Source organism: Impatiens glandulifera, chromosome 1 (assembly GCF_907164915.1).
Source record: "Impatiens glandulifera chromosome 1, dImpGla2.1, whole genome shotgun sequence".
Taxonomy (NCBI): Eukaryota; Viridiplantae; Streptophyta; class Magnoliopsida; order Ericales; family Balsaminaceae; genus Impatiens; species Impatiens glandulifera.
This window is the reverse complement of record NC_061862.1, coordinates 92,903,240-92,923,627: the sequence shown is the minus strand read 5'-3', so window position 1 is coordinate 92,923,627 and position 20,388 is coordinate 92,903,240. Positions and strand designations below refer to the sequence as shown.

The 20,388-nt window shown below is 33.1% G+C and overlaps 1 protein-coding gene across 1 annotated transcript; it reads right to left on the bottom strand.

Annotated features, from left to right (window-relative positions):
- Positions 1-12,347: 12,347 nt before the first annotated feature.
- Positions 12,348-13,405, bottom strand: LOC124936367 (cytochrome P450 81Q32-like). Its single transcript, XM_047476866.1, has 2 exons — positions 13,058-13,405; positions 12,348-12,983 (listed from the first exon to the last, which is right to left on the bottom strand). The coding sequence occupies exons 1-2, from the start codon at positions 13,403-13,405 to the stop codon at positions 12,348-12,350; spliced, it is 984 nt and encodes a 327-aa protein (XP_047332822.1).
- Between the last annotated feature and the right edge of the window lie 6,983 nt (positions 13,406-20,388).

Genomic DNA, 20,388 nt, shown 5'->3' with positions numbered 1-20,388 from the left:
ACGCCAACAAAATGCAATTGAGCGTTCATTTAAAACAGAACGATGTCGTTTTTTCGTCTCCTTTGCGAGGGCCGGAGGCCCGCGATCGACGTCAGCGACCTTCCAGAAACCTTATATTTGCCATCTTCCATTCTTATCCTTCGAGATTTCAACCACGAGTTCAAAACATATATCCTAGCTAGGCTGCCGAGGATAAAATAAACAAAGAAGAAGCAATTTTATAAGCAAAATTGAAGTTGGATTCGACTTCAAAACCTAGCTTAGTATAAATACTCTCTAGGTGTTAAGCTTCCAAGGCATCCAAGAAAGTCCCAAAATCACAACTCGTACGAAAATCTCCAACGAAGCTCCATCGACTAAATTTTGAAGAAATCAATTTAGTGATCCCAACTTCGATCCCGAGTCATGAAAAGCTTCCTTGAAGTCATTGGAGTGTTCTTCAATAAATAATAAGCTTCCAAACTTTTTGTAATTCGAATTGTGATTAAGAATTGATATTTTTTAATTTCAATCCGGTATAACTTATTTAATGATCAATTTTGTGATTTATATAGTCAAAATTGATCCTAAGATGATTTCTAAGTTTTTTGTCGAAAGAGATTTCATCAAATCGACCTTAATCGAAAAAACTCAAAATCAATTTGAAAATCTGGAAATTTTGAATTTCTTGTTCTCGAGCTTTAAGCTTAATTTTTTATTGAAATAGTTGTTTAATATTTTTGTCAAGATGTTTAGATAACTTCTAGATCATATTATATCCATCCCGATCTATTTTTATCCAACTAAAATTTTTGAAAAAATAAGTTCGAATTTTAGTTTTAAAAGTTGTTACATAGTTTGATTGATGTTCTTGTTTTGGTTGTGTTCGACTATAAACATCACTTCAAAAATATTGGAACAAAAATTAGGCCACGAGATGGTCTAAATCAAAAGTTCTCAATTTATGCCGTTGAAATCGAGTTGAGAAATTGATTGTTGTAGAGCTCGATTGATCAGGTTTAGGGTTAAGGATTATGATCCCTACATCCATATGAGTTGTTTGCAACTTACATATCATGTTTTCATGATTTGTATCAAAATTTATAAACCTACAATTCTTTATATGAAATGAAGAACACTCGGTCCTGATGACCGAGTCATATAGGATCGGGATCGAGAAGTAGAAACGAGAATCCTCGGTCCTGACCGAGACCAAGGACCGAGAAAATTAACATAGGTACAAGACCAAAGACTAGTGTTCTTGAGTGAGGACCGAGCCTTAGAACCGGTGTTCTTGAGCAAGGACCGAGGAATCCGACCGAGGATTCTAACCTAGGACAGAGAGGTCTGACGTAGGACCAAGACTCATAGGTCTCACGACCGAGGAAGCTAGATCTGGGACCGAGACTCCCAGACCTAGTTACGAACCCTCCGGTCCCTTAACCGAGTGTCCTGAGCCCCAATCCAGAACACCCTTGGTCTAGACTAAGCTTAGATTGGTAAAAACGGACCCAAACCTTAGGACTCCGGTCCTAAGGCCTATTTGGTTCCATTTTTGAAAATCTAAAATTATTTTTGTAATTTTGGAACCCCAATCCATTTTCAAATAATCTCAAAAGGTTAGAAAATAATTTTAAAATATTTTTGGGATATTTCCCACATAAATATTTTTACTAAGGCCCCATTTGGAATTTATTTTTAAATTCTAATATTTTTTCTGATATTTTTCAAATTTTACTTAATTTGTTATCAACGCAATTGCAGGTACACCCTTCTAAATAATTTTGTATAATTATTTACGTAATCTAAACTTATCCTTATTTAGGACCCGGACTACTAATTAAAAGAAATAAATAAATCTTTTGATAGCCAGACTTTTACTTTAAAAATAAAATTGTATTCAAGAGGCGCGGATGACATAGTGCGAAAGCCCTTTTCCGAACGTAACAAAAAAATGAACCCCTTATGGAAATTCTAGTATAAAGTACGTTTATAAACGTACCTTTTACTAATTTTTTTAAAATAATTTGAGGACTCTGTTTTCAAATAAATAATATTTTTCTTAAATTAATCATGTTTAATTAATTCAAAACCAGATTTTAATCAAATTGTTATTTGCAAATCCCCAAATTATTAAAATTTGAATAAAATTAATTATTTTTACATAATTAGTTTTAAAAGCTCCAAAGTACTTTCAAAAAAATTTAAAAAATAATGTTTCATTTTAAAAAGATGTTTGGCACGCAAACTAAGGTTGAAACGCATCAAACCTCGAGTTCTCGAGATTCTTCCCGTATTGTCACACATCATTCGACACATGCCAAGATACGAAGAGACTTCAAAAGAGGGGATACTTTTCGGGGGTTACAATAACGATATGGAATATCTTTTCTGAAAAACCGGTGGAGGCGGTCAGTAAACTCATTGATTTTCTTGAGAATTTTAAACTCGTTAATGTTTGATTTTATGCTATGTTTATTTGTTGGTGAACATTTTTTTATGTTTTCATTGTTGTTCTCATTAGTATAAAATAAGGTAATAACGATAGGAAATATTGTCACCATTTCCCAATTCACTGTCGTCATAGGTCAATAACCATATTAAATATGTAGAATATTTAGAGAGAGGAAATTGTAGAGTATTTTATTACTATTTTCATTACATAGGAGGTCTAGTGTTTAAATAATAAACATTACATTTACAAGAAAGGAAATCAATTAAACAATAAAATCATTTAGTTGATTTGACAATCAACGACCAATTAACAAATTAATTAGTCTAATTGATTGATTTGCTATTGACTTTCTCAACCTTCCATTTTCGATCAATTAGCAACTCAATTAGCCTATTGATTGATTTGCTATTAATTTTTCAAATTTGAGAGATAATTCTACACTCCCCCTCAAGTTGGGTAGTAGATATTGAACGTGCCCAACTTGCCACATAGTTCTTCAAAATCCGGTTTGGGAAGAGCTTTGGTGAGTATGTCAGCCACCTAATTGCGAGATGTAACGTAGAGAGGTGCAATAGAGCCTTTATTTACATTTTCTGAAATAAAGTGACGATCAATTTCAATGTGTTTGGTCCTATCATGATGAACCAGATTCTTTGCAATACTGATTGCAGCTTGATTGTCACACATCATTTGAATAGGTCCATCTGGAGGCAATCCTAACTCTTCAAGGATGCAGCGTATCCAAATTCCTTCACAAATTCCGAGTGCAAGAGAACGATACTCAGCTTCGGCACTACTCCGAGCGACAACATATCGTTTCTTACTTCTCCATGTGACGAGGTTGCCCCAAACAAATGAACAATATCCAGAGGTGGATTTTCTGTCGGTAATGTCCCCGGCCCAATCGGCATCGGTGAACACACGAATTGACTTGTCGTCGTTACGTGTGAATAGAAGTCCTTTTCCCGGAGAACCTTTTAGGTACCTTAGAATTCTGAAAATTGCGTTCATATGATCTTCTGAAGGGCGATTCATGAATTGGCTAACAACGCTCACTGCGAAGCAAATGTCGGGACGAGTGTGAGATAAGTACAGGAGTCGCCCCACGAGTCGCTGGTATCTACCTTTATCGGTTGGAGTATCGTCGTTGTTATTTCCAAGTTTGTGGACCGAGTCCATAGGGGTGTCGGCAGGCTTACATCCAAGCATACCGGTTTCCATTAAAAGGTCTATGGTGTATTTCCTTTGAGTTAAGGAGATCCCCTTCTTTGATCGGGCAAGTTCCATTCCTAGGAAAAACTTGAGGGGTCCGAGATCTTTGGTGTCAAATCGGCTACCTATGAACTCTTTCAAATTTTGAATCTCTTTCTCATCGTCCCCGGTTATTATTATGTCATCAACGTAAACGATGAGGATTGTGATCTTTTTATTCGGAGCAATCTTGACAAACATAGTGTGGTCGGCTTGACATTGAGAGAAGCCATTCTCGATGATGGAGATTGAGAATTTTTCGAACCATGCTCTTGGTGATTGTTTGAGACCATATAGAGATTTATGGAGGCGACACACTTCGTTAGGTGATGCACTAATACCAGGAGGCACTTTCATGTAAACTTCTTCTTCAAGGTCTCCATTTAGGAATGCGTTTTTTACGTCGAGTTGGTGTAGTTCCCAATCTTTGTTAGCCGCTAAGGATAGAAGTATTCGAATGGTGTTGAGTTTTACAACAGGAGCAAAAGTTTCGAAATAATCTATCCCATATGATTGGGAAAATCCTTTGGCAACTAGACGAGCTTTGTTCCTTTCAATCGATCCGTCTGAGTTATGTTTTGTCTTGAAAATCCATTTACATCCGATGGATTTCTTTCCCTTTGGAAGGTCACAGAGGGACCATGTATGATTTTTTATAAGTGCATCAATTTCTTCATTAACGGCACGTTTCGATTCTGGTTGTTCGAAGGCTTCATGAATGGATGTAGGTATTTTCACGTTGTCGTAGTCGGCAATGCTGGCCCGATATGGCTCCGATAGACATTTGTATGAAACAAATTTTGAGATCGGGTGATTTGTGCATGATCTAACACCTTTCCTGAGAGCAATGGGTAAGTCAATAGTAAAATTATCATGATTAACTGTCGTACCTGAAATTTCTGTTGGACTCAGACCCGAGGAGGATTCATGGACTGGTGCAAGTTGTGTTTTTCGTCGAACGTAGACTTTTAGCTCTTTTTCGAAGGAGGTGGATGTTGGTATCAGAGCTCTACATTCTGCAACCTAGTCTATCTACGAAAAATATTTCATATTATTCAACTTCCCTTTCAAATAAACGTGTCGAGATAATGTTGTGGCATCGTAGACTAGGACATCCTAGTTTTTTGTATTTGGCAAAACTTTTTCCGAAATTATTTACTAATGAAGTCTCTAGTTCTTTTCATTGTGAAAGTTGTCAATTTGCAAAACACACTCGATCTTCTTATCCAAACATTGCATACAAACCTTCTAAACCATTTTCATTAATTCACAGCGATGTGTGGGGACCCTCTCGCACTAACTCTTTAAATGGTAAACGATGGTTTGTGACTTTTATCGATGACCACACTCGTCTCACTTAGCTTTTTCTCATGAAGGAAAAATCTGAAGTTTGTCAAATCTTCAAAGACTTCTTCGTCTTAATCCATAATCAATTCAAAGCCACAATCCAAGCTTTCAAAACCGATAACGGACGCGAATTCTTCTCTTCCAATCTCGGCGACTTCTTAAAATCAAAAGGCATCATCCATTTAAGCTCTTGTGTTGATACTCCCCAACAAAATGGAGTTGCCGAAAGAAAAAATCGTCATCTTCTCGAGGTAACTCGATCCCTTCTAGTCGACTCAAATGCTCCCAAAATATATTGGGGCGATGCCATATCCACCGCTGCCTACCTTATCAACCGTATGCCATCACGCATTCTCCAATTCCAAAGTCCAATTGAAACTCTCTTAAAAATCTTTCCCGATTCCAAAATCGCATCCAAATACACTCCCGCAAAGATTTTTGGATGCACCTCCTTTTTCCACATTCATAACCACAATCGCGACAAACTCGACCCTCGAGCCACAAAATGCATTTTTTTAGGATACTCACCAAATCAGAAATGGTACAAATGCTATTGTCCTCGCTCCAAAAGAACTAGCGACTTCATTAGTAAATAATTTCGGAAAAAGTTTTGCCAAATACAAAAAACTAGGATGTCCTAGTCTACGATGCCACAACATAATCTCGACACGTTTATTTGAAAGGGAAGTTGAATAACATGAAATATTTTTTGTAGATAGACTAGGTTGCAGAATGTAGAGCCCTGAACACAACTTAGCATTGTCAATCGTCCTCCCCGATTCCGTATCCTGAAATTCACAGCCATTCGGATAGAATTTAGTAAAACATTTTAAATCATGACAAATTTTTCTAATTGACAATAAATTGCACTCAAGATTTGGAACATATAAAACATTTTTTAAACAAATGGTAGGCGTTATAAAAGCCGATCCAATTCCTATAACTCTTACGGACGCGCCGTTAGTCACGCGAACGGTGGGCAAATGATTTTGAGTATAAAAATCATGTAGTAGAGATCGGTTCCCTGTCATATGCTCCGAAGCCCCTGAATCAACAATCCAATGTTTAGAGTTAGATGTACCTAAGTGTGCGTTATACGCTTTGAGATAGTCAGAGTTGATTCTGTCGAAAGAATTTGCGGCAGCAGAACTGTTATTGTTGTTTCCAGAGTGCAGCAACCCGTTATTGGTGTCCAATGCTTCATAGGTGGGATCACCGGATTTGGGAGCGACGGTGGCTCCGGTAAGAAATGATAGTTTTCTCTACCTCGAATGTTCATTTTGACGGAGCTTGCCCATTCAAGGTAGTTGTCGTCGTTAAATCTTAAAACGAAGATAGGAGAATAATCCACAGAAGGGATGGTGGACGAGGAAGAATTTTGACCAGCAATGATAGGAGATAGCCGATCGAAAAAAATGAAACTTTTAAGAGAGCTCAAGCAAGCTCTGATACCATGTAGAATATTTAGAGAGAGGAAATTGTAGAGTATTTTATTACTATTTTCATTACATAGGAGGTCTAGTGTTTAAATAATAAACATTACATTTACAAGAAAGGAAATCAATTAAACAATAAAATCATTTAGTTGATTTGACAATAACGACCAATTAACAAATCAATTAGTCTAATTGATTGATTTGCTATTGACTTTCTCAACCTTCCATTTTCGGTCAATTAGCAACTCAATTAGTCTATTGATTGATTTGCTATTAATTTTCCAAATTTTAGAGATAAATCTACAAAATAGACCGTCGCCAATTTTTGTTACTTGTTCTATAACTAAAATATTGCTACAGGAAAAATTAACGTCACTAAAACAGTAAATAGGTAGAACAATTTGTCATTGCTAAAAGAGTGGCAACAGAAATCTAAAATTGTAACCAATTATACATTTATATCTCCTACTTGTTTTTACTATATATATATTAATAACTCGATTGGAATGTTTAAATGATCTCGAAATTAAAAAAAAAAAATTACTAAAATTAGATATACATATTACCAATCAAATATAAATATTTCTTTTTATCTAATCTTATAAAAATTACTACAAAATAAATCAAATATAAGTTAAGAGTACCTTCTCCAAATGTTTCTCATAAATCTCTTTTACTATTGTAAACCATAATTATCAAAGTAATTCCTGAAAAAAAATTAAATAACAATTGTCACCATTTTCAAAAATCAAGTCAATGTAAAGTAAATGATCAAATAATTAAATTTGTCTCAATATAACCAACAAAAAAATTTAATATTCTAACCATAATGATGCTCCATAAATAAATATGTATTAAGTAATTATCTATCAATCCAAATATTTCTTATTAATTGGGTAAAATAACTCAAATTATTATATATTTTTTATCGCAACATTCTTCATAATGATCCAATGAAACATTTCAAAGTGAAAATAATGATTAAAAGTTAATGTGCGAAGAAGGGCGAATCTTTTCTCCATCCAAAAACAAAACAAAAACAAAATAGATCATGTCAACGTAATAACTATATTTTCAAGAAATCACCATTAGATTGTTTGGAATTAGATGCCCAAAATATAACATGGTTGAAACGATCTGTAAGAACATAAAAAGAAGAACACAAGAAGACACATATTTATAGTAATTCATTCTAAAGAGTTACGTCCACTTTTGTCGCCACCAAATTTCACTATGAAGAAGAAGGAATATAGAATTTTGCCTCACACTGTTTATCTCTATAGAATTATTTCTTTCAATTAAAACTCTTACAATAATATATTTATAGGGTAAACATTAATGTGATAAAAACTAAATAACTTTTGCTTAGGCCCAAATTCAAACCTATACTCAAACCCAATAAACTCTAATTAACTTATGTAGAGTTTATTATAAGTATATGTTTCACAACTCAACAATCTCTCATTTAGAGACTAACTTAATCTTCTCTCAATCGGTAACAACTCTTCATCCAATGTATTAACGAAGAAGGTCAACTGAAGTTGCACACAACTTTATTTTCTCGTTTGTCACAATTTTTGTCAATATATCAGTTGGATTCTCGCTCCCAAGAAACTTCTCAAGAATTAACACTCCATCTTTTAAAACTGATCAGATGAAATGATAACGAACTTGTATATGCTTCGTTCTTCCATGATAAACCGGATTTTTGTCAAATGAATGACACTTTGACCGTCACATCGCAAAACACTTCCCTCACAGTCTTGACACAATTCTCACAAAAAGGGTTACAACAACATCATCTCCTTAAATTCTTTTGTCATAGCAGCATACTATGTCTCGTAACTAGAAAGAGCAACAATCTTTACAGTTTTGAAACACAATTGATTGCAGTACCTCTTAGAGTATAGATGTACCATGTTGTGTTCTTCCTACTATCAACATCACTATCATTGTCATCATCAATGTATTCTTCCAAACTCATGTTAGACTTTCGAAAACACAAAATGAGACTCATACTTCTTTTTAAGTATCGCATTATTCACTTTACTATCTTACAATATTCTCTACCCGGGTTTCTCAAAAATCTGCTAATAATTCTCACTACATGTGCTATGTTTAGTCATGTGCAAATTATCGCATATATAATACGTACAGCTAATGGCTGAGGCATACGAAACGATGGCCATGTAATTTTCTTCCTTCTTTGTTGAAGGCGACTGATCTTTGGATCGTGCAAGTTGAATCTAAGGGGGTAGTAATTGATTTTGCATCATGCAAGTTGAATCTACTGAGAAACTTTCATTATATATTCTTCTTTGAATGTTTGAGAACTTTTTTATCCCTGAAGATCTTCATCTCAAGAATTTATTTTGCAGCACCAAATCCTTAATTACAAACTTCTCAAACAGCTATTTCTTTAGCTTGTTAATCTCATGCAAGTTTGCTTCAGCAATCAAAATGTCAACAACGTAGATGAACAGAATAATATACGATTTATCAAATCTCTTGATATAACAACAATGATCAGTTTCACGTCTCATAAAATTGTTAATTTTCGTTAAATTATCGTATTTCTTCTACCATTTCCTTGGAGCATGTTTACACAATACAGACTCTTCTAAAATTTACACACAACTTCATTTTTTTTCTTTTTACTTCAAAACTTTGTGGTTGTCACATGTAAATTTTTTTCATCCAAATCACCTTGAAAAAAAAAACGGTTTTGACATCCATTTATTAAATTTCTTTTTTTACAACCAAACTTAAAATCATTAATTTGACCATTGTTGAGAAGATGTCGTTATAGTCAATACTTTCCTATTACTGAAATTATTTCAAAACCAACTTTGTTTTATACCACAATCTTTATTCTTTAATACTGAATATTCATTTCTTATCGTATATAATATTTTTTTTATCTCTCTACCTCAACCGATTTAAAATAGGAATCATATATATATATATATTATTTAACTGTCTTTATTCTTACTAATCTGTACAGTTTTTCATTTTTTTTTAAGTAGAATATTAACCTTATCTGATTCATCTATGTATATAAACAAAGGATCATGCCTCAAAGATACATCCAAGAAATTTCAATCATCTCTTGAATTGAAAAAACCTCAATAGTTTGTTACAAGTTTCATCCAAAATAGTTCATTAACATCTTAATATAATTGAATTGAAAGTACGCTCACTTCTCAAATAATTCATATATGAGCCATTTCTCAATTTGGATGATTCGAGTTTCTAGATCGATTCAAATAGAAAAGAGAAGTGTAAAACGATAAAGTGCACCAGGATCTAGAAGTGGCCTAGATTCCATCATGCACTGCCCTTAGATCTTCAATGTTGGGCATCCCCTTGCCAACACCAGCTTTACCCTTCTTCTTTTCCTTTCTTCTATATTCTCTTTTTAGTCTCCAATTTTCCTTTACTTTAATTTGGGCTTCAAATTAAAGTAATTAGGGTCAGCTTGTAAACCAATTTTATTTATTTTATTGTATTTTAATGAAACTACATTATAATATAACTAGCATTTAGCCCGTGCATTTGCACGAGTAATAATATAAAAAACCGTGAAAAAAATTACAGATAACCTTTTTAATTTTATTTTTAACCGTTTTAAATTTATGGGTGGGTCAACCCACAATCCGAACCAAGTATCCATTTACTCAACATCATTATATATTAGTTAGTTATAAAGTTGAACTTATATTAATATTAAAACGTCCCGCGTTTATCAAATTTGGTGTTGAATTTAAAATATAAAGTTTTTGTAGCCTAGTTGGTTAAAGAGTTGTACTTGTTTTGTTAGGTTGCAAGTTCGAAACATACCTTTAGCATTTTTAATTTTATTTTTAACCGTTTTAAATTTAAAAACGGGTCAACCCACAATTCGACCCAAGTATCCAAATTAACCACAGCTCTCGACCCGGCAATCCGGACACTTTAAAAATTAAGCATCATTATATATATATAGATTAGTTAGTTAAAAAGTTGAACTTATATTAATATTAAAACGTCCCGCGTTTATCAAATTTGGTGTTGAATTTAAAATATAAAGTCTTTGTAGCCTAGTTGGTTAAAGAGTTGTACTTGTTTTGTTAGGTTGCAAGTTCGAAACATACCTCTAGCATTTTTAATTTTATTTTTAACCGTTTTAAATTTAAAAACGGGTCAACCCACAATCCGACCCAAGTATCCAAATTAACCACAGCTCTCGACCCGGCAATCCGGACACTTTAAAAATTAAGCATCATTATATATATATAGATTAGTTAGTTAAAAAGTTGAACTTATATTAATATTAAAACGTCCCGCGTTTATCAAATTTGGTGTTGAATTTAAAATATAAAGTCTTTGTAGCCTATTTGGTTAAAGAGTTGTACTTGTTTTGTTAGGTTGCAAGTTCGAAACATACCTCTAGCATTTTTAATTTTATTTTTAACCGTTTTAAATTTAAAAACGGGTCAACCCACAATCCGACCCAAGTATCCAAATTAACCACAGCTCTCGACCCGGCAATCCGGACACTTTAAAAATTAAGCATCATTATATATATATATAGATTAGTTAGTTAAAAAGTTGAACTTATATTAATATTAAAACGTCCCGCGTTTATCAAATTTGGTGTTGAATTTAAAATATAAAGTCTTTGTAGCCTAGTTGTTTAAAGAGTTGTACTTGTTTTATTAGGTTGCAAGTTCGAAACATACCTCTAGCATTTTTAATTTTATTTTTAACCGTTTTAAATTTAAAAACGGGTCAACCCACAATCCGACCCAAGTATCCAAATTAACCACAGCTCTCGACCCGGCAATCCGGACACTTTAAAAATTAAGCATCATTATATATATATAGATTAGTTAGTTAAAAAGTTGAACTTATATTAATATTAAAACGTCCCGCGTTTATCAAATTTGGTGTTGAATTTAAAATATAAAGTCTTTGTAGCCTATTTGGTTAAAGAGTTGTACTTGTTTTGTTAGGTTGCAAGTTCGAAACATACCTCTAGCATTTTTAATTTTATTTTTAACCGTTTTAAATTTAAAAACGGGTCAACCCACAATCCGACCCAAGTATCCAAATTAACCACAGCTCTCGACCCGGCAATCCGGACACTTTAAAAATTAAGCATCATTATATATATATAGATTAGTTAGTTAAAAAGTTGAACTTATATTAATATTAAAACGTCCCGCGTTTATCAAATTTGGTGTTGAATTTAAAATATAAAGTCTTTGTAGCCTAGTTGGTTAAAGAGTTGTACTTGTTTTGTTAGGTTGCAAGTTCGAAACATACCTCTAGCATTTTTAATTTTATTTTTAACCGTTTTAAATTTAAAAACGGGTCAACCCACAATCCGACCCAAGTATCCAAATTAACCACAGCTCTCGACCCGGCAATCCGGACACTTTAAAAATTAAGCATCATTATATATATATAGATTTCATTAATTTTATAGTCTTTTTAAATGACACCATTACCAAATTAATTAGTAACTGACACTTTTGTTTATTAACCTCAGATGAATACTTTTTAAATAATTTTATTTACTCCAAATTTTGTGAAACCTTAAATCTTGGGTTTTAAATTCAGTGTCTACACTCTCATCTATTATTACAACAAAGCTTTTCTCAATTATTTTAAAATTAACTTAATTTAGAAGTTGAACCCTTCAAACAATGTGGCATTCTTAATTGTATTAACCACATTAGTAGAGCTTTAAAATGATAAGCAATGGTTTGAGTTCACTAGTTGTTTTTATTACAAGATAATATGTAATCAATTTACATAGTAAATCCAATTTCCATCCTTTCGAGTTTATAACTATTGGACTCAAATGAAACTGAGTTTTATAAACTTAATAAAATTCAGTTTTCACTATTTATGGGCTCATTAAGAACATTGAGTAAGATGCTATGTGCCTTGCACATGACCTCCAATGGTTCAGCTTTAGGCATGGCAATCCCCTTTCCCTCCATTAGGTCAATCTCCTTTCCATCAACTCTCTTCCACTCGAAACTCTGAATTAAAGAGGCCATGGTTAGACCCACAACGCGTTGACCCAACACAGAACCGGGACAAGCCCTCCTTCCCATCCCAAACGGCAACATCTTGTATGCCTCGCCCTTGGTTTCTCCACTCATGAATCTCTCCGGCTTAAAGGCATTTGGATCGTCCCAAATACTTGGATCCCTATGTATGGCCCATGCATTCACAATTAACATTGTACCACGAGGAACATCAAATCCCGCCACTTGGCAATCATCTGAAGACATGTGTGGTACAAGTAAAGGAGCCGGAGGGAAGAGGCGCAATGTCTCGGATATGATTGCTTGAAGGTAAGGAAGCTTATAGATGTCGGTTTCATCAACTAATCGGCTTGGCCCAACGCAAGAATCAATTTCAATCCGTGCTTTCTCCAACTTCTCTGGATGATTTAATAATGCAGCCATTGCCCACTCGATTGTTATTGATGATGATTGTGTGCCCGTAATAAAAATCTCCTATAATATACATATAAAATGACTAATCAAATTATATAATTCAATCGATTAATCATTAATTTATTCTAACTTACCCAAATGTTCTTGATGATTTCATCTGTGTAATATTGTGGTTGCGATTCTTGTAAGGAGAGTAGGTGGTCAATCATGGAGTCACCGTGCTTCTCAAGCCGTTGTTGAGTTATGAGACGTTGTACGAAAGAATTCATCTTCTTTTGTAGTACCTTCAATTTCTTCTCAATATTTTGAAAATCAAATAGTCTCATAAATGGTACAAAGTCTCCCACATTAGAAAGTCCCATGTATTCAAAGATTTCCTTCGCAATTTGCCTAAACTCAACCGCCTCTTTGTGTACCGAAAATTCATCTTCTCCAAAGTATCTCTTCCCAATAATCATCCGTGTGATTATATTAAACGACATATCTGACAATCGCGACCTTCTCATAGTATAATTACAAAAGTCAAACCCATGTTTGTAGTTATCATAATAATCACAAAACTTGGATGAAACTATTTAAAGAATTAAATCACACCATATATCAAATTGTTTCTCTGATGATCCCGGCCTATAAGGAGTCTGTTATTTTTCTTTTGTAAAACTAGGATTTATTCCCTAGAAAATTAACATGTTGTCAGGGGCGGAGCCAAGTACAAGCCGGCCCGGGCTGTAGCCCGGGTAGCCCTGGATATCCTGTATGCATTCATCAATATCGACTGTAAATTATCATCGTTATTGATTGTTTCCCGTCGCTAAAAAAAACTAATCACATTAAACTTAGTTTATTTTGTTTGTTTATTTGATATTATTATAAAACTAGTCGGGTAGATTTTTTTTGTTAAAAAATTAGCCTGGATAGGTTTCAAATCCTGGCTCCGCCCCTGCATGTTGTCCTAGTCCTATTACCATAACTTTCTATTTAATTCAAGACTTCTTATTAATAAGAATATTTATTGAAATCTTCAGTCTCTTAAACAAGTTTAATATAGTTAAAGCCCCTCTTATGATATGCAAAACAAATACCTCATTTCCGCCTTAGTGAATTCAATTGAAGAAAGACGAGACAACCCTCGAAGTAACTGTTTGACTTCATCATGACGAATTTGTGAGAAACTGTTAAGACGACTGGTGGAGAAAATATCATGAACCATCATCCGACGAAGATTTCTCCAATATTCCCCATAAGAAGCGGTGCTAAAGGTTGTGTAATTATAGAATATGTACTTTGTGAATATAAACTTAGGCCGGTCAGCAATGACAATATCGTTCTTGGTGAAGCATTCTTCAGCGATGGACCATGAGGAGACTACTATTGCAAACCGGTTCCCCATTTGAAGAGAGAAAATGGGGCCTACTTCATGTGAGATCCGGAGAAGGACCCTATGGATAGGGTCCTTTAAAATTAGAAGGTGGCCTATGAAGGACTTGGGGGAAGCTTTTTGTTGTTGAGTTTATGAGATGAGAAGAACTTGAAAGCTAAAGCAACAAGGGGAATGAAAAGAAGGGCATAGAATAGAGAGAATTCCATGTTTGTAGAGAGAAAATTTGATGATAGGACTAGCCTAGCTACTTCCCCATTTCCATATGATTTGATTTATAGGTCTAGATAATATGGATCTCTTGTTGTTGAGAGTAAAACTAATTATTTATGGTTATTTGTTAATGCTAAGAATTAAATAAACAAATCATTCATAGAAAAATGTGATTTATTGTTAATGTTAAGAATTGATTACAATATCCATAAAATATCCATAAGGGTGTGTTTGATGAGGGGAATTAGAATTGGCATTGCCATTGACATTGGAATTCTAATTCCAATTCCATGAGAATTGACATTATATTACAATTCAATTCTTATATTTGGAAACATTATGGAATTGTAATTCAATTCTAATTCCTATGTTTGGGAAATGATAAAATTGTAATTCAATTCCAATTTTTATGTTTGTAAAATAAAATATCGGTTAAAAATGTTAACTTCTTAAATATGTTTTCACGTTTTTGACATGTTTAACACATTTAACACGTTTTTAACATATTTAACACGTTTAACATGTTTAATATATTTTTGACATGTTTAACACGTTTAACACGTTTTTTACACGTTTAACACGTTTTTGGCGCGTTTAAACATGTTTTTGACATGTTTAACACATTTCACACTTAAAACACATTTTCACACGTTTAACATGTTTTTAACATTTTTGGTATGTTTAACACGTTTTTGACATTTTTAATACGTTGAACATGTTTTTCACATGTTTTGGTAAGTTAAAAATTTTTTTCACGTTTTGGGCACATTTTTAACCTGTTTAACATGTTTTTCACGCGTTTAACATGTTTTTCACGTTTTTGGCATGTTTAACACATTTTACTCATTTTTGACATGTTAAACACATTTTTCACGTTTTGGCACGTTTTTCATGTCTAATACGTTTTTCACATTTTGGCACATTTAACATGTTTTTGATATTTTTAATACGTTTAACATGTTTTTCACACGTTTTGATAAGACTAACACGTTTTTCACATTTTGGCATGTTTAACACGTTTTTGATATGTTTATCACGTTTAGCACATTTTTGGCACGTTTAACACATTTTGGCACGTTTTAGACATTTTTGGCACGTTTAACACTTTTTAACATGTTTAACATGTTTTGGCACGTTTTTCACATTTAATACGTTTTTCACATTTTGGCACATTTAACATGTTTTTGATATTTTTAATACGTTTAATATGTTTTTCACACTTCTTGATAAGATTAACACATTTTTCACATTTTTGGCACGTTTAACACGTTTTTGATATGTTTAACACGTTTAACACACTTTTGGCACGTTTAACACATTTTGGCACGTTTTAGACATTTTTGGCACGTTTAACACTTTTTAACATATTTAACACGTTTTTGGTACGTTTCACACATTTAGATAAGTTTAACACATTTTTGGCATATCTAACACATTTTTCACGTTTTTGGCATGTGTAATACATTTTAAACATGTCACAAGTGTGTTAAACGGGCCAACATATATTAAACATGTCAAAATGTGGTAAATGTGCAAAAATTTATCAAACTTGTTAAACGTGCCAAAAATGTGTTAAACATACCAAAATATGTTAAACGTGCCAAAAACTTGAAAATGTGTTAAACGTGTTTAATGTGTCAAAACATGATAAACGTGTTTAATGTGTTAAAAACGTGTTAAACGTGTCAAAAACGTAAAAATGTGTTAAACGTATTAAAAATGTGTTAAACATGCCAAATAAGTGAAAAACTTGTTAAACGTGCCAAAACGTGAAAAACGTGTTAAACGTGTCAAAAACGTGTTAAATGTGTTAAAAATGTGTCAAATGTGTCAAAAACATAAAAAACATGTGAAACGTGTCAACAATGTGTTAAATGTGTTTAATGTGTTAAAAACATGTTAAACGTGTCAAAAACGTAAAAACGTGTTAAACGTATCAAAAATTTGTTAAACATGTCAAATAAGTGAAAAACTTGTTAAACATGAAAAACTTGTTACACATGTCAAAAACGTGTTAAAAGTGTTAAATATGTGTCAAATGTGTCAAAAACGTAAAAAAAACATGTGAAACGTGTCAACAACGTGTTAAACGTGTTTAATATGCTAAAAACGTGTTAAACGTGTCAAAAACGAAAAAATGGTTAAGTGTATCAAAAATGTGTTAAACATTCCAAATAAGTGAAAAAACTTGTTAAACGTGCCAAAACGTGAAAAACGTGTCAAAACGTATTAAATGAGTAAAAATGTGTCAAACATGTCAAAAACGTAAAAAACATGTGAAACGTGTCAACAACGTGTTAAACGTGTTTAATGTGTTAATAACGTTTTAAACGTGTTAAAAATATGATAATATGTTAAAAACGTGTTAAACGAGCCAAATATGTGAAAAACTTGTTAACGTGCCAAAATGTGAAGACATGTTAAACGTGTTTAAAATGTGGTAAACGTGTTAAACATGCCAAAAGCATGATAAACATGTTTAATGTGTTAAAAACGTGTTAAATGTGTCAAAAACGTGAAAATGTGTTAAACGTGTCAAAAACGTGTTAAACGTGCTAAATATGTGAGAAACTTGTTAAACGTACAAAACGTACAAAATGTGCCAAAATGTGAAAAATGTGTTAAATGTGTAAAAAAAAACTGTTAAAAATGTGAAATCGTGTTAAATGTGTCAAAAATGTGTTAAACGTGTCAAGGACGTGAAAAACGTGTTATATGTGTCAAAATGTGTTAAACGTGTCAAAAACGTGTTAAACGTGTCAAGGATGTGAAAAACGTGTTATATGTGTCAAAACGTGTTAAACGTGCCAAAAACGCATTAAACGTGCCAAAAAATGAAAACGTGTGAAAAACGTATTAAATGTGTTAAAAACGTGTTAAACGTGTTTAATGTGTGAAAAATGTGTTAAACATGTCAAAAACGTGAAAACGTGTTAATTTTGAATTACAATTCCGACCTAAAAAGATTGGAATTGAGAACTCTCAAATTACACTTCCAATTTCTTAATATTAAAGTGTCTAACAAAAATAAGAATTAAAATTGGACCCTCTAATTTCAATTAGAATACCAATTCCAGGGTTCAAACACACCCTAAAATAACAAAAGCCAGCTGTCCCAATAGAACTTATCACCAAAATTTAAGTGAATATTTAAATAAGAGGTTTTATATTATTATATTTTTTTAAAGATAAAAAACTTTTATTTACAAATAATAAATTGATTTTTAGTCAAAGCACTATTAATTCAGTTGTAATTTGAATAAATATTTATCTGATATTCTAGGTTTAGAAGAAAAAATTCGACAAAAAGTACTGGATTTAAGATTTTGGTGAAATTTTCTAAACAAGCAAAAGTATTGACTTTATTGATGTTTCTGTACATCTGAACTTCTGTCAAGGAGACTGAGTCAATTCATTAAATCACAGATTTTGACTCAGGTTCTATTTATGGTTTACTTTAGTCCTAATTTTTAACTAGTTCACTTTAGATTCTTATTTTAATACAGGGACAGTTAACTTCTAAGAATTGGACCTAAATAAAAAAATATGATTAGAAAAAAATTACTTGGACATGTGTATTTTTGTATAATTAACCTTAATTATATTAACTATGTTAATTGTCCTCTCTTATCTTAATTCTTTTATATATATATATATATATATATATATATATATATATATATATATATATATATATATATATCTTTCTTATTAGTTATTTAATTTTTATTTTTTTACAAAAATTATTCAAATTCAACTAATTGGTATATATATATATTACATATTTTGTCTGTGATTCAGCAATCCCAAAGTTTCTTTTTGATCGGATCAAATAAAAAGTAAAGAAAAATAATTTTTTTTTCATACTATTCCATAACATAAATATTGTTATGGGTTCTGCGGTATAAAAACAAAAAGTTTGTGACGCTAAACTCGACTTCCAATAGATAAGAAAAATTGGAAATATTCTTTAGCTCATACTACTCTCTCGATACATAATCTAATATTTTTTTATTTTTTTTTTTCAAAAAAAGCTCTCATATCGAATTCAAAGTGCCATGCTATTATTACTTAATATTCATATTGCGAAGGCATAGTCTTTTTTTTTCTCAAAAAACCTCATTGGCGCCAAGCGTGAGGGAATGCTAGACGTTTAGTAATTTCTCCTCCAACCAAGATAAGGGATCCCATTGAGGCGGCTAATCCCATACAAATTGTATGTACATCTGGTTGTACAAATTGCATAGTATCATAAATAGATATTCCAGATATTACCCATCCACCAGGAGAGTTTATAAACAAATAGAGATCTTTGGTATCATCCTCCATACTGAGAAATACCATAAGACCAATAAGTTGATTGGAGATCTCGCTATCAATTTCTTGGCCTAAAAAAAGTATTCTTTCTCGATAAAGTCGGTTGATTAGGGTAAAATTATATCCCTTCGGAACCGTACATGCACCTTTTGGCGCATACGGTTCAAAAAAGAATCAATGTGTAGATTCCAACCCGCAAGGGAATTCATTAAGCTTATTGTATCGAATTAACTTTTCATTGATGTATTGTTTTATCGAGATCCTGTCCAAATCATGATGTAATTTTCTTGTTCCTGAATGGGCCTCTTCAATCTTTTTAGGTTTATGCTCTACTCCGGGTAAAGATCCGCCCCATTTTGATTTGCACATATAGGACAAATGTTCCCTTTACCACTTCTTTTTGCTATGATTTTCTTTTTTTAATTGATTTCATGCCTTTCATCAAATATTTGATGGATGAATCCATTTTACTCGATTAATTAACAGTTTGAGCTCCCGCTCTTTATCTTTCTAAACGAATAGAAATCAAATAGGATCCAAGTAGTAATTATATATATATATATATATATTGAGTTTATCTAAACGGAGCCTGAATACTTTATTTTATTAGTGCAACCAAGACAACCATAAATTCTATTAATTGAAAATAATCTGAATTCTCCCCCCCTAAAAAAAAGAATGGGGTCTAATCCATTTAGCCCAAGTAGGCAACCTTTCTTTCTCGCCCTTCTTCCAGCTTTTTTCAGAAAATAAAAAGGCTAATAGAGTTGCGCTTTCTTAGTACATTGCTTTTTATTAGAAACCTGTCGCAGTTACCGCCCCTATGTGAGAGAAGGGGGGTTCGCTACTACTAAAAAGGGCTAAAGGGCAAAGGCCTCCTATTCCTTGTACAAAAACCGATTTCATTGCCTTCCCCAAAAGGCTCGATAAGGCGGATCTGTGGGAAGACGTCGAAGCGGGTTTAAAACCAAGAAATCCCATCACATCAGCCCGGCAATAATAGGTCAATCAGGTTAATCCCTCTCGCCAAGACTAGTTGTTTTAGAAGGAGTTGCAACCGGCTATTCCTTATCTGGATTCAATCGATTCCCGTTCTTTCTAATCTGCACTTTGTCCCGAAAACAGACAGAATTCTAGGATTCGATTCCCCCAAAAGGTAAAGATTTATTTGCATACCTATTCACACCATACTGTATTCTCTACAGATGAACACAGACGCTAACAATCCGCCTGGTGCTACATCATAGGCATACTGGGAACGTAGATAATTGTAACCATATACATATGAAATGAGAGCAATGGAGTACCAATTCTCGGTCAATCCTGTAACACGTGCAATCCCATCTCCAACTATCGCTTGCTTGTTTTGCTTCTAGCTGTCAGTCCTCCAGAATCGTTTCTATCGCTGCCCTCAGAGTCACTGTCAGACTGCCTTCTCTGCATTCTCATCAGCTTGATTGGCCTCCAAGAAGGATTGTCTTTCTTCTCGGAGAAAGGAGTGAATGTCGGAAAGCAAGCCGGAAAGGAAACTTCTAACTGCATTACCGGGCAGAATGC

What these genes read in the sequence shown, in the direction of transcription:
- LOC124936367 (XM_047476866.1), bottom strand. Translation starts at nt 13,405, where the DNA reads ATGTCGTTTAATATAATCACACGGATGATTATTGGGAAGAGATACTTT. An exon ending in AAATCATCAAGAACATTTGG is followed by an intron (nt 12,984 to 13,057) that starts GTAAGTTAGAAT and finishes TGTATATTATAG; the next exon opens with GAGATTTTTATTACGGGCAC.